The sequence below is a fragment of the Daphnia carinata genome, chromosome 4 (genome assembly GCF_022539665.2).
Source record: "Daphnia carinata strain CSIRO-1 chromosome 4, CSIRO_AGI_Dcar_HiC_V3, whole genome shotgun sequence".
Lineage (NCBI taxonomy): Eukaryota > Metazoa > Arthropoda > Branchiopoda > Diplostraca > Daphniidae > Daphnia > Daphnia carinata.
The window spans coordinates 2,548,493-2,570,558 of NC_081334.1; the positions used below are offsets into that span (position 1 = coordinate 2,548,493).

The window sequence follows — 22,066 nt, forward strand, 5'->3', positions numbered from 1 at the left end:
TCGCTGACAACATTCCACCAAGAAGCTCCTGAACAAATCCTCTATAATGGCAAGCTGTTCAGAGTAGTGAACTGACCACATATTTCAGGGGCCATTTCACCGCTCTTGATACATAACCACCATGAAGAACAAAATTTCCATCAGGAGAATCCTTTCCTTTTACAGCTCCTTAATAAATCCCCCATATTGGAAATCCGATCAGAGTAGTGAGCTGACCACATGTTTCAGGGACCATCTCACCGCTCTTGATAGTAAGCCAATATAGGTTTTTTTGGCAAGGTTCTCTGGTTGTCGTGTTAACATCTCCTATAGGTACCCGCGTCTTTCCGGACCCATCTGTATTTCGATGTCGTGTTGCCACTAGCCGACTGGGAACTGGAAGCTGGAGCAGTAGGGGATGGCTTCTGTCTATGGTTCCATCGGCTAGGCCGCTCTCGGGCAAAGTCTTGAGAGGGTCTTTCTTCCAGGCGTTGATCGACAGACGGTTTGGCATGATCCTGAGAGGCGGGTGTTCTCCCCTCTGGTTTCTGTCCCAAGCGATCGAAGACAGATGTCCGTTTCACAGGCTCTGGTTGTTTGTCGACCCTGTTAGTCGGTACCTTTACCTCTCGTACCATTGCTTCACCGCGGGCAGCTCCGACGTGTATGGTGAGTTCAACGGGCAGAAGCTGTTGGCGTTGCTTCTGCTCAGTCGTGACAACGGTGTTCGGAGCTGGATGAAGTTTCTTCTCGGTGCTCTTACGCTGGACAGAATCACTGCCAATCCTACCGCCTCCCGAGCTGGGTGGCACGCGGGATGGATGAATTCCGATAGCCGTGCGACAAACTCTTTTGCTCGGAGGAAACTCGAAGCATTCGCCGTCCTCAGGTGCAGGCCTTTTGCGTGACGGTTCAGCTGGGCGGGATGCTGGAGTAGATGGAAGCACCGTTCGATCCATGCCACCTGTGCCAGACTGGCCGCTGCCTAGCTGAATGGCGGGTGGTGGTGGTGAATATCCTCGCCTCGCTTTCTTCGTCGGCCTAATATCGTCTAATGATGACTCGTCTTCTCGTTTGCGCTTACGGCAGTCTGCTTGGTGCGAAAACAATAGACTTAAGGATTCCATTTCGAACGTATTGGAAATCACAATTTGAGCTGAATAAATCACTGAAAAATTGCGAACCTTTATGGGTGGGAGGCCTGCGGAACCATGGCTAGGAAGTACCATTTTCGCCTATTTTCCCTTATTTCTAATAAACGTGCGCTTGAGAACATTTCCTATTACGATATATTTCGAATTTAACTTATAAAGCATCTAGTTCAATAATATATTATTCATTTAAATTTAAATTTGAATAAATAACAATTGAAAATGCAGCAGGTCTCTTAACAGCCGTCGAACAGCTGATTACGAAACAGTAGGCGTTGGCATTTTCGTGCAAAATTCGAACATTATGCGAAGGCTTCCCGAATTGATGTTGGTCGCATCTATGTAATCAGTGAACGCACGCACAGAAAAAATAAACAGTTCAAATTTTTATCACTTTTTTATCTCATGGCAAGATATAACACATGCAAAGATTTTTGGAAATTCATTTTGTTTGCTGTTTTTAGATGTAAAACCATGACATATGTGATAAAGAATTTTAAAAAATCATTTATAACCATGGTGACAAAGGAAAAGGTGCACACTGTTCAGCATCATCACGCTGGATCAACAAGTAGTCTTGTCCAACAAAATGTCACAGATAGAATCTGTTAACTGAAAGTAATAGAGGAAGCCTCTTCAAAAAGACACCTGTTGTTATGACCAATGATTGTCTATCCTGCAAAAAAAAAAAATGAGGTAAAACATTTTTGAAAACCAAATCTCAAGGAAAAAACCTGAAACGGCTTGATTACTAAACTATAATGAAGGCTGAAGTATGATTAAGCAAACAAGTTACACATTCATTCCAAAAAACCGTGAAAAAAATAAATGAGTTACTATACCTGAGAACTCTACAAACTATGATGCTGTAATAAAGGTACACATACTTTTCTTCAAGCTATGTGGAACACCCACCATTGGCACAGCAACTGCAACAGAGAAAGCAAAGTTCTACGCAGTTACACAGTGCATAATAGAGACCCATCCAATAAAGACATTCACATATGGTTGTCTGTTCAGGAGATGCCTGTACGGTGACTTCTTTAACCGGCGGAGGTTCACTTGTTACGGCTAGATCTGGTTTTATTGTCTCATTTGCCATAATTAGTTCTGAACCTAACTGAACTGATTTGGGTAGATTATGACAGAATGCACAGAACAGGCAGACACAAATTAGTGAACTACGGTGCCTAGCAACCATTTGAGGGTTAGATTAGAGGACAAAGTAGCCAATCCGAGGAGGTATGATCCAACCGGAAAGGCAAGTGAAGGTCACCTAGCGGCCATGAAAACGATGGCTGGTTGTTCAACAATAGATTTTCAATATCCTTAAATCAATTGTGCAATTAATCAAATATAAACAACTGGAAAGTGTTCAGACGTCATTATTTATTCGGACATGGCAAAATTAGATGTGATAACATTGTTTTGCTATTTTAAAATACTGACTACCTATTCGGCTGGCCTGAAAGTTTCACTTGGCAACAACTGGATCCGCCATTACATACAGCATCGCGAAAGAAAGGGAAAAGTGATTCCAGTAGCATCTCCGACATCCTCCTAGCATTGCACAATTTACGATTAAAGAACACAATATTGGTAATCTGGTACATATTTGCTTTGCAATGCTAACGTTACCCTGTCTGTATGTCTAAAAACTAAAGATTCTAAATGACCAACTTGTGGTGATATAAGTTTTTTGGAAAAAAAAACTACTGTGAACGTCTAATGTTCGACCATTAGACGTTCCCATTTTTACAGATGCCATTTTCCCAAAATTTTATCTACGACTGGCATGCGACTAAGACTAGTATTACTGGCAATTTTCGTCATTTAGGCATTTTTGGAAACGTAAGTCACTTTCTGAACAGAATATGGTTCAACGTACGGGTTCAAGTGAGAGCCACATGGTTAATAATGTAAGTTTAAAAACAGCACTTGTCTCTGTGCGTTTGGAAACAGAACTTGTACCAAATTGATTGGAGGTTAGAGTACGTTATCGGTAAGGGACCAAGAGAAACGTAAAAGGAGAAATTACCTGGGTGAAAACTGTTCTGAATCCGGATTGTAGTTGTTTCAGCACGGAGGCAAACGAAAAAGTTGTCATAAAGAAACCTGAGACTGAAATGAGACGTACGCTTTCGGCCATTTTTAACTTCGTTTTGCTGAAAGTAGAAAGAACGGTAGTCGCGGTTTCGGTGTATTCCCTAATGTTTTAGATCCAGTCTCATCCCATACGATGCCTTAAGATACAATACGCTCATCATTCCATTACCTTACTGTTAAGTAAAAAATATTTTGTAAAATTTCCTGCTAAGCGATACGTGCCACCTGGGAACTGTTATCCTCTACAGGAATTCGAAGTAAATGCCAATGATTTCGTAACATTTACCTTTGCCACAGCATGTCCCGTTGCACTGTGCCGACCAATACTAGTTTTCAAAACAGAGACAAGGCGGTTTTTTGGGTAAATCTATTATCGCCATAATAGAAACAAGCAAAATATTTTTGGTGTTTCTTATCGTCTTGTTTGCAAACTGACTACCTCCGACCAACGATGGAATGTTTTCCGATTTCCATCATTCACCTAACTATCTAAATAACGTTCGTTTGTGTCTATGCAGGTGTTGCCGTGCCTTTCCAGAGCGATGAATTCAATTTGTAAGCAGAACTAGTCGCAGTTTTGGAGAAGAGAGGCGTTACGACGTTCGACGAGTAACAATGAAAGCCAAACACAAAAAACAGGTACAGATCTTTCAGCATATCGTTCCATCCTGTCTTTTCAACTCATTCTTGGAATGGACTTTCTTTATCTACGTGGAATGAGATCATGCACGTGTTGCGTAGTAGTTCTCAGTCATTCAGCAATGATTGCGTAGGCCGATAGCCCAGGTAAACTATGCCTTGTACGTTCAAGACCAAGACAGATAGTAGAAATGCAAAAAAATTAATTAGTTCGTCGTCAGATAGTAACTAAAAGGACACGTACTGTTATTTATTATTATTGGGGACCTTCAATGATTTAAAAAAATCGATACAGATAACCAAACGAAACTGCAGATTGTGGCTACTGTCGTTTGACTACAGTAATGAATACTTGACGTTGGTTTTTATATAGACGAAGACATTATGATTTTCGACGTGCAAATTAAGTCGTTCGACTTGTTTTGGTTTCAGTAACCTATCGGTGTATAGGAGAAAGGAAAAACAGCAGTTGATCAAAAACACGATTATTCCTTTCCCTTCTTATTATGACAACAGAGGACATTGACAGGGCGATTATTCATTAGAACTGACTAGATTATTGTTCAACGTAGAAAAGACCGAACGTAATGAGAGAAAAGCAAAACTCCAGTAATTTTTCCTTTCTTTTCTTTTGTCTTAAAGAAAGCACACATTGACAAACATTGATGGTTCTAGTCCATAATAGGCATGAAATTAGAAGAACTGGCATTGCGTTATAAGATTCCTAATTATCTAATACCGGCCAACTTGTCCAGACTTCCCGTCTGAACGAATTAGCAACAAAATAGCGCAGAAACTTGATGTTGATTGACAAATGTGAAAACAGATGACGTAAAATGTGGTGAAAGCGTTCCATGCCAATAGCCTGCTAATCTTAATATCGTGATTGAAGCATGTAATGTTTCAAGCTTTTCCTTGCTCGTGCAACTTTACTAAACTTGATTTAAAAAAAGAGAAACGTCGAAAAAGCGGGAATTTTTTTTTCCATTGCGTTTTTCACTACTTTCAATATCAATTTCAGTACTTCATCCTGATCAGTAAGGCACAAAGTAAATGAAATTAGTCCTTTTACTTAAATGTCCTCTAAGTTGTTAAATACGCATTGGAGTTAAGTTGTTGGCCTAATTTCAAGATTTTTGATGTTGTCCCATTTCAACCTTTCTTTTCGAATTTGTAACAAGTTAGTATCGATGTCCCGTCGTTTGAATCGTGTCACTTCTTTTGCGACACCCAAACTGGAATTAACCCAGCAAGTTAAAATTCCCCTTTTCGACCCCGTAACAAATGGAACGCGAAGGGCCAACATAACGTGTCGTTTTCATTAACTGACAATTGCGCAACGCTGCGTGCACCACATTAAAAATGTAATTGGGAAATACTTCAATAACATGACTTCAACTCCATAGCCGCCCGATAACCTAATCTTTCCCTGTACGTGCTATCGTTAAGTATACCATTAAGCTGCCGCACGCAAAAAAAGAAGCCGTGCCTTTTCTAACCTTTAGGTTAAATTTTAATTATTATCGGATTTTCTCCAATATCTGTTCTGAAACTTTCCATTGGACAATGTGACAGACATTTCGAAATCGATGTGAAGAACCTTTGGTGCATTAACACTTAATATGGCTGTATTAATGCGTGTCAAAACCGGGGAGAAAAACATGAATTTGAAATTTGAAAAGAGAGAAAGAGAGAGGAATCTGTGTGTGGACTTGGCAGATCTATTTCTTAACGATCTAGGTATCAAAACACATTTCTTTTGTAAAGGTATCAAAAGCTGGTTGTGATAACAACGTGGACGATCAAGTTTGTCAACTGCATTTGAAACCGCAATGGGTTAACGGCACGTAAACAGCTCAAACCGGGAGTACTCCTTTCACTTGTGTAGATTGCTGGGTGATGTTTGTTTTCGAACGACCGACGCAAAGGAGACTGGCCGATGCAGGTACGATGGACATTCTGTTAACCTTGCACCTTACACTGGTTTTGCAAGTTTTTTCTAAAGTGACACGTTTTCTGTACACCCAGGCGATAGTTTAAAAAGAAACGCTTGCCGATTTCTGTTCACCATTCATCGTTGGTCCGGTGGCGAATCAAGAAACTACGTTCGTGAAAACAAACTTTATTAAAGGTAAAAAGCACTTCATCCAAATTGTATTAAATACGCGTCTTAAACGCATTGCTAACTACCATTCACACACCTTTCGTTTGTCAAAATTAACTGAATTCTTCGCATGTTGGTTAAAGACTTTCCTGAGGTGTGAAGACAAGCACTGAAACTAAATTATTCATATTTTAGTTTTTCTAGGTGTCCTGTTCAGTACTGAAACCTCGTTGAATATATTTGCTGATTGGAAAACTAACAGCGATGAAGGCGGCAGTAAGTTAACTATTTACAATTATTGATAATATTATGGTGGGTCTCTGTTACGTTTCGTTTTATAGAAACAGATGACTTTCAAAGTGTGCTTAATTGCTCATAGTTCGCCTTACGTATAACGCATTCATTTTTAAACTATTAATTTTTTTTCCTGAATAGATTATTGTAAGTTTGCTCGTCGCTGCGGCGTTGGCTGCACCTTCTCAATACGGCTCTGGTTATGGACAACGTGCAGAGGTTGTGTCTTTATACACGGATGAGCAATGGGCATCGTTGAACCCTGTTAGATCTGATAACCCATATGAGAATGAAGAGATCCAAAAACAGTGGGCCAGCTTTCTTCAGTAAGTAAAAATCACTTTGAATGAACAATGGATTGTAGCAAGGGACATGGTTAATAGCGAGTTCTAATTGTTCCAGATACCTTCCCTGGTTGACGGGACCTATCGGTCCTGCAGGACCCCGAGGACTCACTGGTGCTCCAGGTGCTCCTGGAGAAGTCGTCGTAGTACCAGGACCGCAAGGCCCCGTTGGTCCACTTGGCCCAGCCGGACCTAAAGGAGACACTGGAAGTCCCGGAGAACCTGGAGCTCTTGGTGAAACTGGGCCTCAAGGAAAAGATGGGTATGACGGAGCTCCTGGACCTCAGGGACCTAAAGGCGAACGAGGTGATAACGGAGAAACCGGACCTGCTGGCCTACCTGGAGCTAAAGGCGAAAGAGGAGAAGCGGGACGTAACGGCCTACCAGGTTTTGTCGGAGCTCCAGGCGCTCCTGGAAAAGACGGTCGACCAGGAGATGCTGGACCACAAGGACCTAAGGGTGATACTGGTGCGCCTGGTCAAACTATTCCTTCCAAGGTCCCAGGCCCACCAGGTGCTCCAGGAGCCCCTGGTAAAGATGGAGCTCCAGGCGCCCCCGGTTTAACTGGACCAGTTGGCCCCGTAGGCCCACAAGGACCTCAAGGACCTGCCGGCAAAACAGGTGCTCCTGGTTTCAACGGCGGACCTGGTCCCAAAGGAGATAACGGAGCTACCGGAGCCCCCGGTGCTCCAGGCAAAGATGGTCTTCCTGGCGCCCCGAGTACCCAACCTGGACCCCAAGGTGAGAGAGGACCTCAAGGACCAGCCGGAGGACCAGGTTTAGCTGGTAGGGACGGCCTTACTGGCGAAACGGGTGCCCCCGGTAAAGATGGAAAAGATGGTGCTCCTGGCCCCCAAGGTTTGTAAATCAACACCATTTAGCCATCATTGTTCTGTTACTTAAATTTAAAAAAAAACAATTTGCTATTCAGGCCCTCAAGGCGAACAGGGACAACCTGGCAAAGATGGTCACCCTGGCCCAGCTGGCCCAGTAGGAGCTCCAGGACCCCAAGGACCTCAGGGAGAAACAGGCATTCAAGGACCTCAAGGACCTACAGGCCCATCTGGAGAAACTGGCCCCACTGGCCCTGCTGGACCTGAAGGTAAAGTAGGACCTGCAGGATATCCAGGTGCCGCTGGACCAAAAGGCCCAGCCGGACCACGTGGACCTGCTGGACCCGCTGGTGAAGAAGGTGAAACTGGTGCCCCTGGTGCCCCAGGATCTCCCGGACCTGTTGGACCTGCTGGCCCCCCAGGAACGACCAAAGGATACGAATCAGATAGCGCGTATGGATCTGAAAAGAGGGTGAAGGAGCCTCAATATGGATCCGAAAAGAGAGTGAAGGAACCCGAATATGAGTCTGGAAAGAAAGTGAAGGAAACTGAATATGAGTCTGGAAAGAAAGCTGTATCTGGTCGTTATAGGACTACCACAAGGTCTTACAAGGATTCTGAGGAGGAGCGTGCTTAAGGGTTAAATACTAAAATGTTAAATCGTAATGAAGAATTCTTAATATCTTTATTTTCGGAATAGTTTATGTATAGCTAACAGGGCGTGGTCGGTCATATCGCCACACAATTTTGACGGAAAAGCGATCATTGCTGCATTTGATTTAAAGCCACATTTTTTTCATCTTGTTATATTGCACATCAGATGTCTGATGCTATTTGGTAAACCTGAATACACATATGGAAACACATTTTTATTATTTCAGACTACTCGATAGAAATTCAGGTACAGCCTAGTTAACCGTTTACCCTTTTCTATTTGTTCTCAGTTAATTTTTTTTTTCTCCTACTTTACTAAGGGAAACTGCTTGGTACAGCCCCTTTATTCCCTCTTGGTTTACCAGGTAACAGTAATAGTATTATTCTATTCTCGGCTTGAAAAATTAAATCAAATGGAACCAGCCGCACACGGAAATTCGATTTGAGTTAAACAGCTTTAGATTTCATTGATATAAAATTAAACAATTCAACTTCGTAACAATGAAAGATACACATTTAGCAAAATTACATTTGTCTCCACAAGAGGCGCTAGAAAAGCGTTGCTTATATGGCAACGTTGGAACTATTGCAAACCCAGCTCACCAGGGGGCTGGAGTAGCGTTAGATGATGCGCATTCTTAAGCGTGTGGGTAAGTTAGTCAGGTTGATTTATTGGTACAGTCGGAATTCTCGTACGAAACTGATTTCTTTTGCAGGTGATTACTAGACCTGCATCGTGCGTTTCATACCGCGTGTTTGCAGTTGGATCTCCTTGAATCTTTTACATCCATAATTCTGATGTGGGTAACTTTGTAAATTGAGAAAAACATGTTTAATCAGTCATAAAAGAAAATACTCTTATGTGACCGTGGTTTAATGGAAATTTTTTTTTATTAGCAATGCGTTTTTAAGGTGACACAGGCTCCTGAATTTTCACTTCTCAATGGCTGACAAGAGATTGTATTGATAAGTATCTATCCTGTTCAGGTTACATTTACCTTTTTTTTATTAAGGTATCTGCATTCATCGTTCAAAAAATTTTTATGGGGAAACTTTAGGTAAAATAATTTAGAATGTGAATCTCAAATGAAGTAATGTGAATCCAGCCATAGAACTACATCACTGTTAGGTGATAAAATCATCCATTCTGCAGTTATTGGTGTTTGAAGCTGGAACTGAATGCAATTTTTTTTTTTTGTAGGTGTAACAAAGTTAGTGAGGTTTTAATGTTGGCACTGCAGTTTAACTTCTGGAAGTAGATGAGTGGCTTATACCTGGTTTGTCCAATTGGTGTGGCCTTTTGCATCGGTGAGCAATTGTTACTGTCTAAACAAGCGACTAAGTATTTTTACGTGAACATAGGAAAACTCATCATGCCAAGAGATGTAAAATGTATGAAAACCTGCTATCAAGGAGCATCTGGAATGAATAAATGTAAAAAGCTGCTGTATCACTTCATTATGTTTCCTTATGTAAGTTGTTAACAGCACAGCTTAATGGTTTGTCATGCATTCAGTTTTCTGTTGTGATCTCACAGATGTTAGGGTGTTGCTGTTGGAACAACCATGATCAAATTGGATTATCAAACACTGCTTGAATGTATCAGGGATCCAAGAAGAGGTAAATGTTTTAAGTTGAATATTTTGATAAAGATAGGTACTCGACCGTTTTGTGTAAGCGGTCGATTGGCGCATGACAAGCACCTATCCTAATCGTCCTTGGCGCGTATCGGTATTCCTCTTTGTCGTGCAGGTAAAATACATAATTAGAACAGAACATTTAATTTATTTGTCCGTTGGTTCACATAGGGCTACCTTAGAAATCCGAGGACTACTGGAGTTGGAAACACGCAATGTTCATTCATCCATACATAGAGTAACCTAAAGAGTATTTGCATGCGTCACAAAGATGTATACACAGTTATGTCTTTCATTTTAGAAAGCGGATTCATCGTGGACTGCCGAGAGGAAAAGAAAATCTTGCGTTACTTATTGACCATCTTCGTGTAAAATGTTCAGTCCCCAAACTCCCCGTTGAGCGGGCGATTATGGTAACAAATACGACAGGTGTGATATGCGCTCAGGGCGATTAGCTTGAGGATGTGGGTGTGCTGCTTGGAAGCGGGGATGAATGGTAGCACGTGCCAATCGACTCGGTAAATGACCGAGTGCTTGTTTTCTGAGGAATCGGCGCGTTTGTTACTGTTGAAGTTGAGAAGTAGCAGCTGGTTTCTTGAGCTACAGTTTCTATCCCTTAAAACTAGGATATTATTAAATTTAAATGTTTAAATTATTTTATATTTAACTTTTCTATAACTAGGGGAGTCAAAGCTGCACAGGTAGTCATATCTCTTGATCTATTTGCTCAATTCACAAAAAGTTGAAATATAGTAAAATATAAAAGCAAAACAAGGCTATGAAACAATTGAAAAACTATTTAGTGATAACAGAACTTAAATTTTGGTATTATGAATAACACCTAGATAAGAATAACATACTACAAACCATATGATTCTTCATTGCAATTTTATGTATCAACTTTTACCTATGCTGTTTTGTTGCACAGGTGTTCGGAAGGAGAGTATAGATTGTGGTGCTTTATGGAAGTTTAAAATGTACGATGCTGGTTTTTTCGGAAGATCAACAGTAGTTTTCAAGGTAATATTTAACAGCCATCTTTGTTTCCAACTAACCTAAAATTTTCTTTCCAGGTTAGTTTATGCTGATGGACTTTCCGTAAACAAGAAAATATGGCCGGCATCCAACGAATTTACCGTGGATAATAATGAAGCTTCTATAAAATAATGCACCAGCAGCAAGCTAATAGGGAGTGTGATTGTTGAGAACTGCTTTGCCAAAGCATTAGGTTCCAAAGATTTAAGTTAATGGGTGCACTAAAACTATGCAAAACCATCCGTTTGGTGGGCTCCATGTGGTGTGTGTGAAAGGTCTGCGAATGCATTTCGGATCACCGTAGCAAGTAATGTTCTTCACTAGTCGCCATTGAATCGAGTAGTCTACATCATCGTTGGTTTTTTCCCCAATGTTTCTTTTGACTGTTCATTTCTTTCGCCGTTTTTTTTACCTTTGTTTCCCATCGTTCGATTGTCGCCCACAACAATTTTGTCATTCATTTTTAAAAACTTTTTCGCGATATTGACATTTTCACAAACATCGCTCAGGCATCACTATTCCGAACCTTTTGTTACATATACCAGTAATCATGCTTATGTAACATTATACGGCCGTCAATTTATTCTCTGGTGATTATTTTTAGCCCGATAAAATAATCCCTACTTTTCTTAGTCGGGCTTAAAATTCCTATAGAAAATTAACTAGGAATGTGACCGCTAGATGGCAATAGCAGTAAAACAGAAGAAAGACCGATATTTTTTATTTTGGTTAAAGAGATTGCCATAAGCTTGTCTTCGAAAGGTTTTATTAAATGTGTTACAATCCGATGGAAAGTTATACACAGAACTGCTATTAAGTGTTTTCGTCCCTGTGTGTGCGTTGGAAGTGAATCACATTAAATTTTTCACTGTTATGTAACTGTAAGCTTGAAAACTACGGAAGCTGCCAAATCAAAACATTCATCAGGAACTTTACACTCTGTCATGATATTCAGTTGTTTATTGAGAGGTATATGACTTTTATTTTGGCCATTAGTATACCAATTGAAATGATTCTGCCCTTAAGATCTTGCTTGGGAAACTTATACAACAAAAGATACTAACGTGGAGGAACATTACCAAAGATGTGAGTTATACAAATCAAAACCACCACTGTCTCATTCTAGTACCGTTTTGCCAGTCATCAAAATCGGTTTCAATGTGATAGGTGCAACATGTTCCACTTTGTTTTGCTGCCAAAGGTAAACCACCACCAGCCAATATATATAGACATGGATGTCCAACCAATCCCTTTTGGTATTTTAAGTTTTACGCTTGTCTACTATTGCTTTTCTTCAAATTTCATATCCCATCGTAGGACTGCCAAGCCCTTGGCTTCTTCAGTAAAATTGAGGGCCCACTACAATTCGTTCTTGTCTTGTTGTCTTCGGACAACAGTGGTAAGTAAAATTGCATACCCTGTTATAATTACGTATTTAATCTTATATTTCTAATGTCGTGACACGTCTTTTCATATTTATCATTTAGAATCATGCCATCTTCATCTGCCCCACGCAAAATTGAACATCAAAATTCTAAGTTTTGCTCTTATTCACTGCGCCGCCCGTCTTCGCCTCGCCCGACGTCCCGTCTTCGCCTCGCCCGACGTCCCGTCTTCGCCTCGCCCGACGTCCCGTCTTCGCCTCGCCCGACGTCCCGTCTTCGCCTCGCCCGACGTCCCGTCTTCGCCTCGCCCGACGTCCCGTCTTCGCCTCGCCCGACGTCCCGTCTTCGCCTCGCCCGACGTCCCGTCTTCGCCTCGCCCGACGTCCCGTCTTCGCCTCGCCCGACGTCCCGTCTTCGCCTCGCCCGACGTCCCGTCTTCGCCTCGCCCGACGTCCCGTCTTCGCCTCGCCCGACGTCCCGTCTTCGCCTCGCCCGACGTCCCGTCTTCGCCTCGCCCGACGTCCCGTCTTCGCCTCGCCCGACGTCCCGTCTTCGCCTCGCCCGACGTCCCGTCTTCGCCTCGCCCGACGTCCCGTCTTCGCCTCGCCCCGCCCGCCATCCCGTCTTCGCTTCGTGGTCGCTGCGTCTTCGCCTCGTGGTCGCCCCGTCTTCGCCTCGTCGTTTTGGTATTGTGTGTGTTTTGCTATGTTTATTCTTAATTAACCCGTTGGCTGCCACCCACCTTTTATCCCCTTTTTTTTTTAGCGTGATAGGGACGGGCCGCGCTGTTCTGCGCCATGGCTATCTGCCATGGGGTGGAGCAGCGCCACTGCCCAAGATTGGCCAAATGGCCCCAAGGCAATGCACCATAGGGAATCCCTTGTTCGAGACGGCGATGTAGACCTGGGATGTGCATTTCCGGAAAGGTCTCATCGCCGTTTCAGCCCGGACTGTTCTCAGTCCCCCTTGGTCGCTATCCTTTAGATAGCGATGTAGCTATAGTAGATAGTAGTGGCGTGGCAGCCAACGGGTTCGTTGTAAGTGTATGTATGTATGTATTGTTGTGTGTATTATGTGGAATATGTAAAGTGGTGGATTTGTGGGTGGAAGGAGGGAAAATAAAATAGTTTTAAAAAAAACATGCCTTATTTTTGTATTTATTTATGAAGTTGTAGTATTGACAGCTATGGGGATCGAACCTATGTATTCTAGCATGGCAACCAGAAGCGATACCATTATTCCATCTCTAATTTGTTATCTTATAATAAGCATTCCCTAATAATCTAGTGTTGAGCTTATTCCTCAATAGCTATCAAAATCTGAACTAAAATGAGAAAGGCAAGTCATGGCGCAATCGTAGCGTGCTGTTCTAGTGTTTCAAAGGTCTGTGGTTCGAATCTCAGACCGGTTAATGTTGAAATGGAAAGCATAGAAAGACAAAAAATCTGCCGAGCATACATATGTTCATCGGCCAGAAAGAATTTTGCCTTATTTTCGTCATTTCGACATTAAATTGGGTTGACGGAAAAACTATGAGTATGGGGCATCTCGGGAATTGAACCCTAGGACTTCGGCTTCTGAATCCAATGCTCTACCATTGAGCTAATTCACATACTTTAATGCTACTATTATTATTAGTGATTTTAGGAATCAGTGTTCGACTTGGCTAAAAAAAAAAAAAAGTTTCATTTTCGTTGCCTGACCATTGACTGGCTCTCTTCTCGAACAACACATGCCTTTCTTTGCCTGTACATTGGCTGGCTTGGAAAATCGAAGCCTGAACTCAGAACACTTGCCTTTCTAAATGCCAATATCTATTTTCTTTTCAGACGAATGTTTTTCTATGGTATCAGATATTGTACATTAGTTGTAACGCTAACTCCTCAATTTTTCTCTAGGGTGTTCTTTTTACAGTACCGACATCTCTTTTTTCGTTTCTTCCACCTGTCACTAGCCTGTGACGGCGGTGATGCATGTAACGTCAAAAAAAAAGTTCAGATGAAATTGTACATTTGTCAAACAACAAAAAACAACACATATTCAGAAATTTGTACAAAAAGGACAAGCTAAGAGAAAAAATTCGCCATATTTAACAAGGCGAAATCGCGCACACCAAAACATCTGAACAAGCACATCACAATCTACACAATCTTAGTAAACTGTTTTTAAATCTGAATATTTTTTTTCTACGTTTTCTTCTACGACAAGGCTTCATTTTTTTTCTGCCACAACTCTATCCAGAAAAATGCACTCACTATACATGAAGTTGAGTGTAGTCAGGGCCGGATCTCGTTCATGCGGCTGCTAGCGTGGTCGCTGGCTGTAGCAATTGGCGTCGAAACGCGGCGCCCCTTCAAACTCCATATGGCATCCGCTGCCCAGCGGATGCAAATGCTGCGTAGCTCGGATTTGATGATGAATCTTTTGCTGGTGGGAAACCAATGGCAGGCTGCCGCCATAAGAACGAGGCGATTCGCGGTTCACGTCACGGCTGTTCTGGTGACGATCTTCCCCACTTGGATCCGAAAACTCCTGGTAGCGGGCAAGTATCTCGAAACGAAACCGTTTTAAAATTTTTAGACCAAGGAGCAAGAATGCACAGGCTAGTTGCAACTGACTTTGTTGATTGTTGGTGTTTGCATTTGAAAAGTATAGTTTATGGTCTAAAGAATCCATTATAGTTACCTTGTTTACTCATTGTTTACACTGTCATTGATATTATGCTAAAACAATGTTCTTCAATCACCAATACCTTAAGCACTTTTACAACTCACTTAAGGTTCGGAGAACTTCCGAGAACGATTTCTTTAGTGGGAGCTGATGTCATCACAACCTCAGTCATCGCAGTGACATCACAACTCAAGTCTAGTTTTGCTTTTGCACTAACACATATCAGTCACTAACACATATCAGTCACTAACACATATCAGTCACTAACACATAGCATTCATGACAAAATGAGTAAAATTGACAAGTAAAATTACATAGAACCTTGTTGAAAAGGATAAGCATATACCTGTGAAGCTGAACATTTTTGTAGCATGGTATATTCCAACAGAAGAGTGAAGACCAAAATCATCCTTTTTCAGGTAATCAAACAATATTTCTTCCTACATGCCTCATTGTTTCCTTCAAAAATGAGCTTTGTAGCATTTGCAGCTAGGCAAATAAGCTATCAAGGCAATTGGGGTTTCATCACCTAGGATCTGTTTAAATTCATGGAATTAGGCTTTACATTTCCACTTTCTGATCACTGCTTCCTACTATTGTTTTTTTTCTGGTCACTCTGTAAGAAAAAACGAACTTGCAATATCGTAACTGACTTCGTGGTATGTGACTATACCAAATCCAGAACAAATTATGATTATTAAATTACCTGTGGTTGTTGAACTCCAACTCCGAGCAGAAACGCAACCAGCGCGCTTGCATTAAGTAAACAAAGAGGTAGTCTGACATTGGCCAACCCAGTGGAAGAACAGCCTAAGAGACTGCCCCAAGCGTGTTTAGGCTGGTATCTGGTGGAGGAAACGTGAAACTTTATCGTAAACCTAGATTGCCGGATTACTATAATGTTCTTGAAAATAAGCTGAATGCGGATCCGTGCAAAATTACGACGAAGGCAACAAACGGAACGAAAACAATACAAATATGCACGTCATGAAGTTTGTGCGATACTGAGTTGATTACGTCAAATAGGTTTTGGGAATGTTGATTCGATTTTCGAAATGCCCAAGAATATTCCTTACAAAAGACTGTTGCAATAAGGCCAAACAAATTACGGGGACAGGACACGGATCAAGTGTCTAATAGCAATGAACTTTCATTTTCTCCCTCCCCAAACTCTAAAAAGATGGAGACATGGCAGTTAAAAAATAGCTAGAACCCCAAGATGGTAATGTGAGAAAGTCGTCTATCTTACCCTTCCCTTTCTGCAAACTCAACTCTACGGTTTAGATCTGACGTTACCTTGAAAAATAAAATGACACAAATTATTCATATACGAGCGTACATTGGTTACTTCGGATATGCCATTTTAAAACCCCTTTTTTTTTCTAGGCCAATCCGTTGTTTTCCTTCGCTTACCCACTTTACAAAATTTTCCAATATCGTATTGTTCGCGGTATTTTCGGTGGTCGGTCCAGAATCCTGGGATTCATGCAGATGCTGGGACAGCAACACAACCATACCTGTCAAAATATTATCTTTAGTACAGAAAAACATAAAGAACAAAGCAAGGATATTTCGACTTCGGGACAGTGGCCAAGTCATCAACTTTAACAAATTCAGGCGGTTTTCTTTAGCTGCCATATGATCGATGTGCTTCGCTTATTGTATTAGCGATGATTGTTTTTTTCCGGGTATCGCCGAATAATAATTTCTGCCAATGAACCATCTGCCGGGTTATAGGAAGAAGAGGGTATGGCTATGAAATGGCAAATTGTTTAATTTAAATTATTATACATTATTTTCTAAAGTCTGACATGCATAAATTAACGACATACTCATCCCAAAAAGTGTTATTTAAATAACAAATTAAATTCTTTCTTCTAAATTTTAAGTACCATTATTAAATACAATCAAATCAACGTTCGACGAAGTAAAAATAATGAGACAAAGACGGAAGTAAAATAAAATTTGGAACAATGCATGCTGCCTGCAAAATAAACGCACGCGTACGAAGACTATTATTTCTCAATGCATTCCCAATCAACGATGTTTCTAATGCTGGACGACAAAAGTAAAGTGGATTGATAGGTGAAACTTTCAATTATAAACTATGTTATTAATAGTACTATTTTAAGAAACATACAAATTTCCTCAAGCACATGAAGTTGCTTCGTTTCCAAATCAATAGCCAATGAATATCGCATAACTTCATCATGAGGTGGATTTTGTTAGCCATCGCCTTGACGGCAGCAACGGTACTTCCATTGAACTGAGGTTTATTCTACCCAATTTCCACTAATGCTCTTATTTCCAAAAATGATCTAAGGAATTTTGTTTACTTACCTTTCAGGTTATTTCGCACGTTGTAGAACTTTGATGACTGAGAACGAGTCGAGCATGACACTTAAGGTTGATCACATGTCCATGATTACGACGTAGATTACAATCACCGTCAACGAATTTCCGCCTCTTAGAACCCTTCATCGACCGGTGATAATCGAAACACGAAGCGAGGCGGCCCGCAAGAGTTCCATACTCAGCTCAGCAAGCTCAGTCCGTTTCTCTGGCAACCGGACGTATGGAAATTCCACTGAAAAATGCAGAAAGAATTGCTATCATGGTAATACATAAAGGCTTTTTTATCACCACAAAGGATGTGGCAAATAGTTTTGGCGCCATGAAACGACACCTTTGGTGGCAATACAAATTTGATGTCATGCCACGACATCTCTTGTAGCAATACAGTTTTGGCGTCATGCAACGGCATCTTTTGTGGCAGTACAGTTATGGCGTCATGCAACGACATCTATTGTGGCAGTACAGTTATGGCGTCATGCAACGACATCTATTGTGGCAGTACAGTTTTGGCGTCATGCAACGACATCTCTTCTCTTGTGGCAATAGAGTTTTGGCGTCATGCAACGACATCTCTTGTGGCAATACAGTTTTGGCGTCATGCAACGACATCTCTTCTCTTGTGGCAATAGTTTTGGCGTCATGCAACGACATCTCTTGTGGCAATACAGTTTTGGCGTCATGCAACGACACCTCTTGTAGCAATACAGTTTTGGCGTCATGCAACGACACCTTTTCTTGCAATAAATTAAATGCAATAATTTTAAATATATGCTTGCAGACGATAGTGTTTCAGCGTAAAATCATGAAGTACATCCAAGAGAAGTAACGGTAGTACCATTTTGCACGGAAGAGCTTGAGATCCTCATGTTAAGCTCCATAGATGGCGTTGTCAAGTACTCACTACCGAATCGCCAGTACGCTCCGGTATTTAATATGATTAGCGACAAATCAATTTACTAGAGCACTGTGGGGTAAAAACTGGCAAATATCGGAACGTGCTGGCGATTTGGTACGGAACTGGACCTTAACATGCGTAGCTCAAATTGTTTTACAGGTGTTACTACTTGTGGAATACTTCATGGCAAAATTAAAATAATGTTCTACCCTATGATTCGGAAGGCCTCTACTAAACCATGTAGAATCGATGGTTTTGTATCCCGAGTTTTAGATTTTGGTAGACAAACTGTACATCCTTTCAGTAGTCAATCGATTAGCGGTTTCTTCATGAAGATGCCTTTGGTAGAATAACAATCACGGATCCAAGACTACAATCCTAATAGCATCTTCAAAAACGAAAACAAATGCCAACATCTTAGGCAAAAATATATACATATCCTAATAAAAACAAATAATGTAATTCAATAAAAAATCATAAAAAACTTTTAAAAATGAAAATAAATAGATAAATCTGATCAGTACACAAGTTTAACTCGTTTAAAATTAACTTGATGCTACCAAATGTACTCCTGTATGCAACTAAGAAACCCCAATAAATAATAATAATAAATAATAATAATAAATAATAATAAATAAATAATAAATAAAGAATAAAATAAATAATAATAAGAAATAATAATAAATAAGATAAAATATGAACATTTCCCATCTAAAAGCATTACGCTAGTGGATTCAAAAAAGATAACCTTAGGATTGCATATGATTTAGATGGGCAAGCGGAGTACATTTTTTCCTAAGTAATCCTACAAACTAGTTTTACACAACATTGCAATTATCAAAAAGAAAAAGAAATGTGAGCACAATAAAAAAAAAAGCAAAAACATAGCTGTTCCACAGGCAGGATTTGCTTTTATCAAAGCATACTGTGTCTTGTTAGGCAACAACTGTAATAAAAAAAACACTTCGAAGTTGTAGACTAGCTTGATAAAGTTACTACAAACAAAAACTATAGCAAAATTGAAAGTCTTGTTACCATGTTAGAAATCAACCTGCATTAACCCTTAAAAGGGTTTCATGCAAATTTTTCAACATGTTAGCAGATAAAAATTACTATTTAAGTCACTAAAAAACAATGTAGTTTTTACGGGGCCACGAATTTCTACCAGGAGTACATTTGGTACTATGTGAAGCCGACGAAATTATTATGGCAACTAGTTAAAATGGCGAACACTAAAGTTTACAATGTGAGAATTTTTTTACATTACTCTTACTTTCCAACTAATCTTCGCAAACATCAAATTTTGTATTACAACTACGCATCAAACACGTGTGGTATATAATCGATTCAAGTTATGATAAATTATGCTGTATTTTACCTTATGGTTCCACTCAAGATGCACGAGCACATGGCGATCAGCGGCGTTATAAAATTCGGCAGCCTTCTGACTTTGTGAGATTCTGGGAGCTGGCTTCTGCTCCGCCCTGCTGTGCTGCCTGACTGTCTCTGTCTGCTTCTACTGGCCTTCTGGAGACAGGGCACTGGAGTTCTGCTTCTGCTTGGCATACGGACATTTGCCTTCTCATGCGTATTTGCCATGATCTGGCGCCTCTGGGAGAAGAAATATTTTATCTGCCAGTATACTGCCCTACGGCTCTAGCTGTGGTTGCCTTAGTTCTCATCATCAACAAGGTATAGGATATGGAGATATGGTAGGAGTACTCAAGAGGGCGCATCTGGAGTAAAGAGTGAAAATCAGTGTTGTTTTTTAAGTATATGTGCAATGGACATAAATTCTATTGGTACTGATTCATCCAAACCAACTCACAAGCATTTCTTCTTCTCTTGTCCTGATAACCCAACTGAAACTCTAGCAGTTATTATCCCTGAGGTAAAAATAATATTATTTTTAAAATTTTTAGTTTTTGCTTAACTATGTTTACATTCAGCAACTCCATGCTAGCTATGGCATGTACACATGGCCATGTGCCCCAGTGTTAGCATGGTATTTGTGGAGTCAGAGAGCAGATTTAGTGGGGAAACACATCATTGAACTAGGAGCAGGAACTTCTCTTCCAGGAGTTGTTGCCGCCAAATGTGGAGCCCATGTTACACTCAGTGACTGTGCTCGCTTCATCAAATGTCTTGAAAACTGCAGAATAAGTGCTGCAACTAATGGTGTTGGTGACAAGGTAATAACATTCTGTTATCCTGATCCCACTTCTCGTTCTAAATTTCTTGTTTTTTTATTTTGTTTGTAGTTTCTGATATGATTTTGTTTTTGTACAGGTAAACATAATAGGACTTACATGGGGTACATTTGAACCACAACTTCTAAAACTCGAGCCTGTTGATCTGATCATCAGCTCAGATTGTTTCTATGATCCAGCTGTTTTCGAGCCAATTCTGGTGACTGTATCTTACTTGCTGAATAAGAACCCTTCAGCGAGTTTTGTCTGCTCCTATAAAGAACGAAGTTCAGATTGGAGCTTTGAGCCATATTTATCAAAGTGGAAACTGTGCTGCAGAACTCTTGAAGTGGGCAACATTGTCTCAAGCTCTGTAGTCGATGTTGCCGAGTTGACTCAGGATAACACCATACAAGTCTTCGAAATCTACCGTGCATCGTAACTTTCCTCCCCTTATTAAAATGGACGCATTATTGGATTTGGATTCTGCGTTCCATGAAGCCTCAGTGACGGTGAAGCAATTTTTGAACGTTGACAAGGCCACAATGCTGCGTCTCTATGGACTTTACAAACAAGCAACCCAAGGGGAGTGCAACATTTCTAAACCTGGAATATTTAGTTACACAGCCCGGCAGAAATGGGAAGCATGGAATTCCCTGGGATCAACAACTGCTGTGGATGCGAAATCCCAATATATTGAATTGGTGAACAGTCTGATTCCGAAGGACAAACAAGAAGCACAAAGTGTTCAAAAAGCTTCAGCGTTTGGAGTTTCTGTCAGTTGCATGGCGAAAACAGAACAAGAACTCAACGACTGTGATAAAACAGTTTTTGACTGGCTGAAAGAAGGAAGTATGGAAAATGTTTCATCCTTGTTAGCTGTTGAACCATCTCTCATTTCGTATCGTGACGAAAGTAAAATGGCGTTAATTCATTGGGCAGCTGATAGAGGCGATATCGCCATGATCGAGCTACTTGCCAAGAAAGGTGCCGATGTGAACATGATAGATGGTGATGGACAAACCCCTCTACACTATGCTTTTGCATGCGGCCATGAGGAGTGTATACGTCTTTTAGAAACGCTTGGAGCCAACCGCAATGTCCGTGACAGTAATGGAATGGTACCTTCGGACCTAGCCGATTCATGAGTTGATCGTTCTGCTGCAGCAGCCTTTGTTTGCCGAAGACTTTGGTAATAAATCGTTTTTTGTCTCTTGTTTTCTAAATACGATGTTTAATCGTAAATAATTGTAAGAAAGTTCCAATAGTTGCATAGTAGTTCTGCTCGATGGTTCTAAACGCAGTTTATTGTATCTTTTTAACAGCTGGCCACATGAAGACAGTCATGTCGACATGACCTCTTTGACATTCCTTTTGACACAGGGTGGAAAGGAAATAAAAGATGTCGGTATGAACGACGAAGAAATCAATGGGTTTGAGTAAAGAAGAAAATATACAAGAATAAACAAACTTTCTTAGTCAAACAGAAAGGGCTTTAGCGAGCGGACTGTTGGTAAAAATAAACGATTAACAATTAGTTAACAGCGAGAACTAAACGTATGTCAACTTTACGGAAAATGGAAAGGGTAAAGGAAAAGGGATGGCAGAAATGCGTTTTTAAAAGGAAATCGTGATATCAAGAAGCATGGCGGGGTTGAGAACATGATCTCGAATATCAACAGCATCTTTACGTTTGTAATGCACCTTGACATGGCTTAGTTTCTTTTTAAATCAGGCATGACATCGTAACACTGATCCAAATGTGTAAAAGTAAATAATCCTGTATTGTTTCTGAA

General features: G+C 40.7%; 3 protein-coding genes and 5 long non-coding RNA genes across 17 annotated transcripts; 5 read left to right on the forward strand and 3 right to left on the reverse strand.

Moving 5' to 3' along the window:
• Positions 1-1,584: 1,584 nt before the first annotated feature.
• On the reverse strand, positions 1,585-2,287 carry LOC132087890 (uncharacterized). 2 transcript variants are annotated; one of them, XR_009420807.1, is made up of 3 exons: positions 2,040-2,287; positions 1,968-1,996; positions 1,585-1,806 (listed from the first exon to the last, which is right to left on the reverse strand). It is a non-coding gene; the product is annotated as an uncharacterized LOC132087890 (long non-coding RNA). The 2 variants fall into 2 exon arrangements; XR_009420808.1 differs by having other exon boundaries at positions 1,973-1,996; positions 2,040-2,286.
• Positions 2,288-2,510: 223 nt separating this feature from the next.
• Positions 2,511-4,199, reverse strand: LOC130694719 (uncharacterized). The gene is made up of 3 exons (XR_009002134.2): positions 4,120-4,199; positions 3,169-4,033; positions 2,511-2,690 (listed from the first exon to the last, which is right to left on the reverse strand). It is a non-coding gene; the product is annotated as an uncharacterized LOC130694719 (long non-coding RNA).
• Positions 4,200-5,939: 1,740 nt separating this feature from the next.
• Positions 5,940-8,316, forward strand: LOC130694646 (collagen alpha-1(I) chain-like). Of its 2 annotated transcripts, none has more exons than XM_057517729.2 (5): positions 5,940-6,006; positions 6,175-6,255; positions 6,415-6,599; positions 6,676-7,475; positions 7,549-8,316. In XM_057517729.2, the coding sequence occupies exons 2-5, from the start codon at positions 6,244-6,246 to the stop codon at positions 8,085-8,087; spliced, it is 1,536 nt and encodes a 511-aa protein (XP_057373712.1). In that variant the 5' UTR covers positions 5,940-6,006; positions 6,175-6,243; the 3' UTR covers positions 8,088-8,316. The 2 variants fall into 2 exon arrangements, with proteins under 2 accessions (XP_057373712.1, XP_059350899.1); XM_059494916.1 differs by having other exon boundaries at positions 5,944-6,006; positions 6,184-6,255.
• A 325-nt stretch (positions 8,317-8,641) lies between these two features.
• Positions 8,642-11,359, forward strand: LOC130694697 (uncharacterized). Of its 7 annotated transcripts, none has more exons than XR_009002103.1 (10): positions 8,642-8,754; positions 8,821-8,904; positions 9,002-9,233; positions 9,306-9,412; positions 9,467-9,576; positions 9,642-9,724; positions 9,783-9,979; positions 10,043-10,170; positions 10,670-10,761; positions 10,815-11,359. It is a non-coding gene; the product is annotated as an uncharacterized LOC130694697 (long non-coding RNA). The 7 variants fall into 7 exon arrangements; XR_009420795.1 differs by having other exon boundaries at positions 9,913-9,979; XR_009002105.1 differs by having other exon boundaries at positions 9,002-9,091; positions 9,163-9,233; positions 9,642-9,979.
• Positions 11,360-11,800: 441 nt separating this feature from the next.
• LOC130694715 (uncharacterized) lies at positions 11,801-12,378 on the forward strand. The gene is made up of 4 exons (XR_009002130.1): positions 11,801-11,862; positions 11,944-12,032; positions 12,094-12,175; positions 12,264-12,378. It is a non-coding gene; the product is annotated as an uncharacterized LOC130694715 (long non-coding RNA).
• Positions 12,379-14,230: 1,852 nt separating this feature from the next.
• LOC130694686 (uncharacterized) lies at positions 14,231-19,594 on the reverse strand. Of its 2 annotated transcripts, XR_009420804.1 has the most exons (5): positions 19,460-19,594; positions 17,172-17,418; positions 15,538-16,584; positions 15,426-15,447; positions 14,231-15,367 (listed from the first exon to the last, which is right to left on the reverse strand). It is a non-coding gene; the product is annotated as an uncharacterized LOC130694686 (long non-coding RNA). The 2 variants fall into 2 exon arrangements; XR_009420803.1 differs by having other exon boundaries at positions 14,231-16,584.
• A 148-nt stretch (positions 19,595-19,742) lies between these two features.
• Positions 19,743-22,060, forward strand: LOC130694675 (histone-arginine methyltransferase METTL23-like). Its single transcript, XM_057517771.2, has 4 exons — positions 19,743-19,972; positions 20,031-20,273; positions 20,371-21,462; positions 21,596-22,060. Exons 1-3 carry the CDS (start codon positions 19,865-19,867, stop codon positions 20,710-20,712), a joined length of 693 nt encoding a protein of 230 aa, XP_057373754.1. The 5' UTR covers positions 19,743-19,864; the 3' UTR covers positions 20,713-21,462; positions 21,596-22,060.
• Positions 20,732-21,418, forward strand: LOC130694676 (acyl-CoA-binding domain-containing protein 6-like). Its single transcript, XM_059494975.1, has one exon. The coding sequence runs from the start codon at positions 20,732-20,734 to the stop codon at positions 21,416-21,418; it is 687 nt and encodes a 228-aa protein (XP_059350958.1).
• Positions 22,061-22,066: the final 6 nt, after the last annotated feature.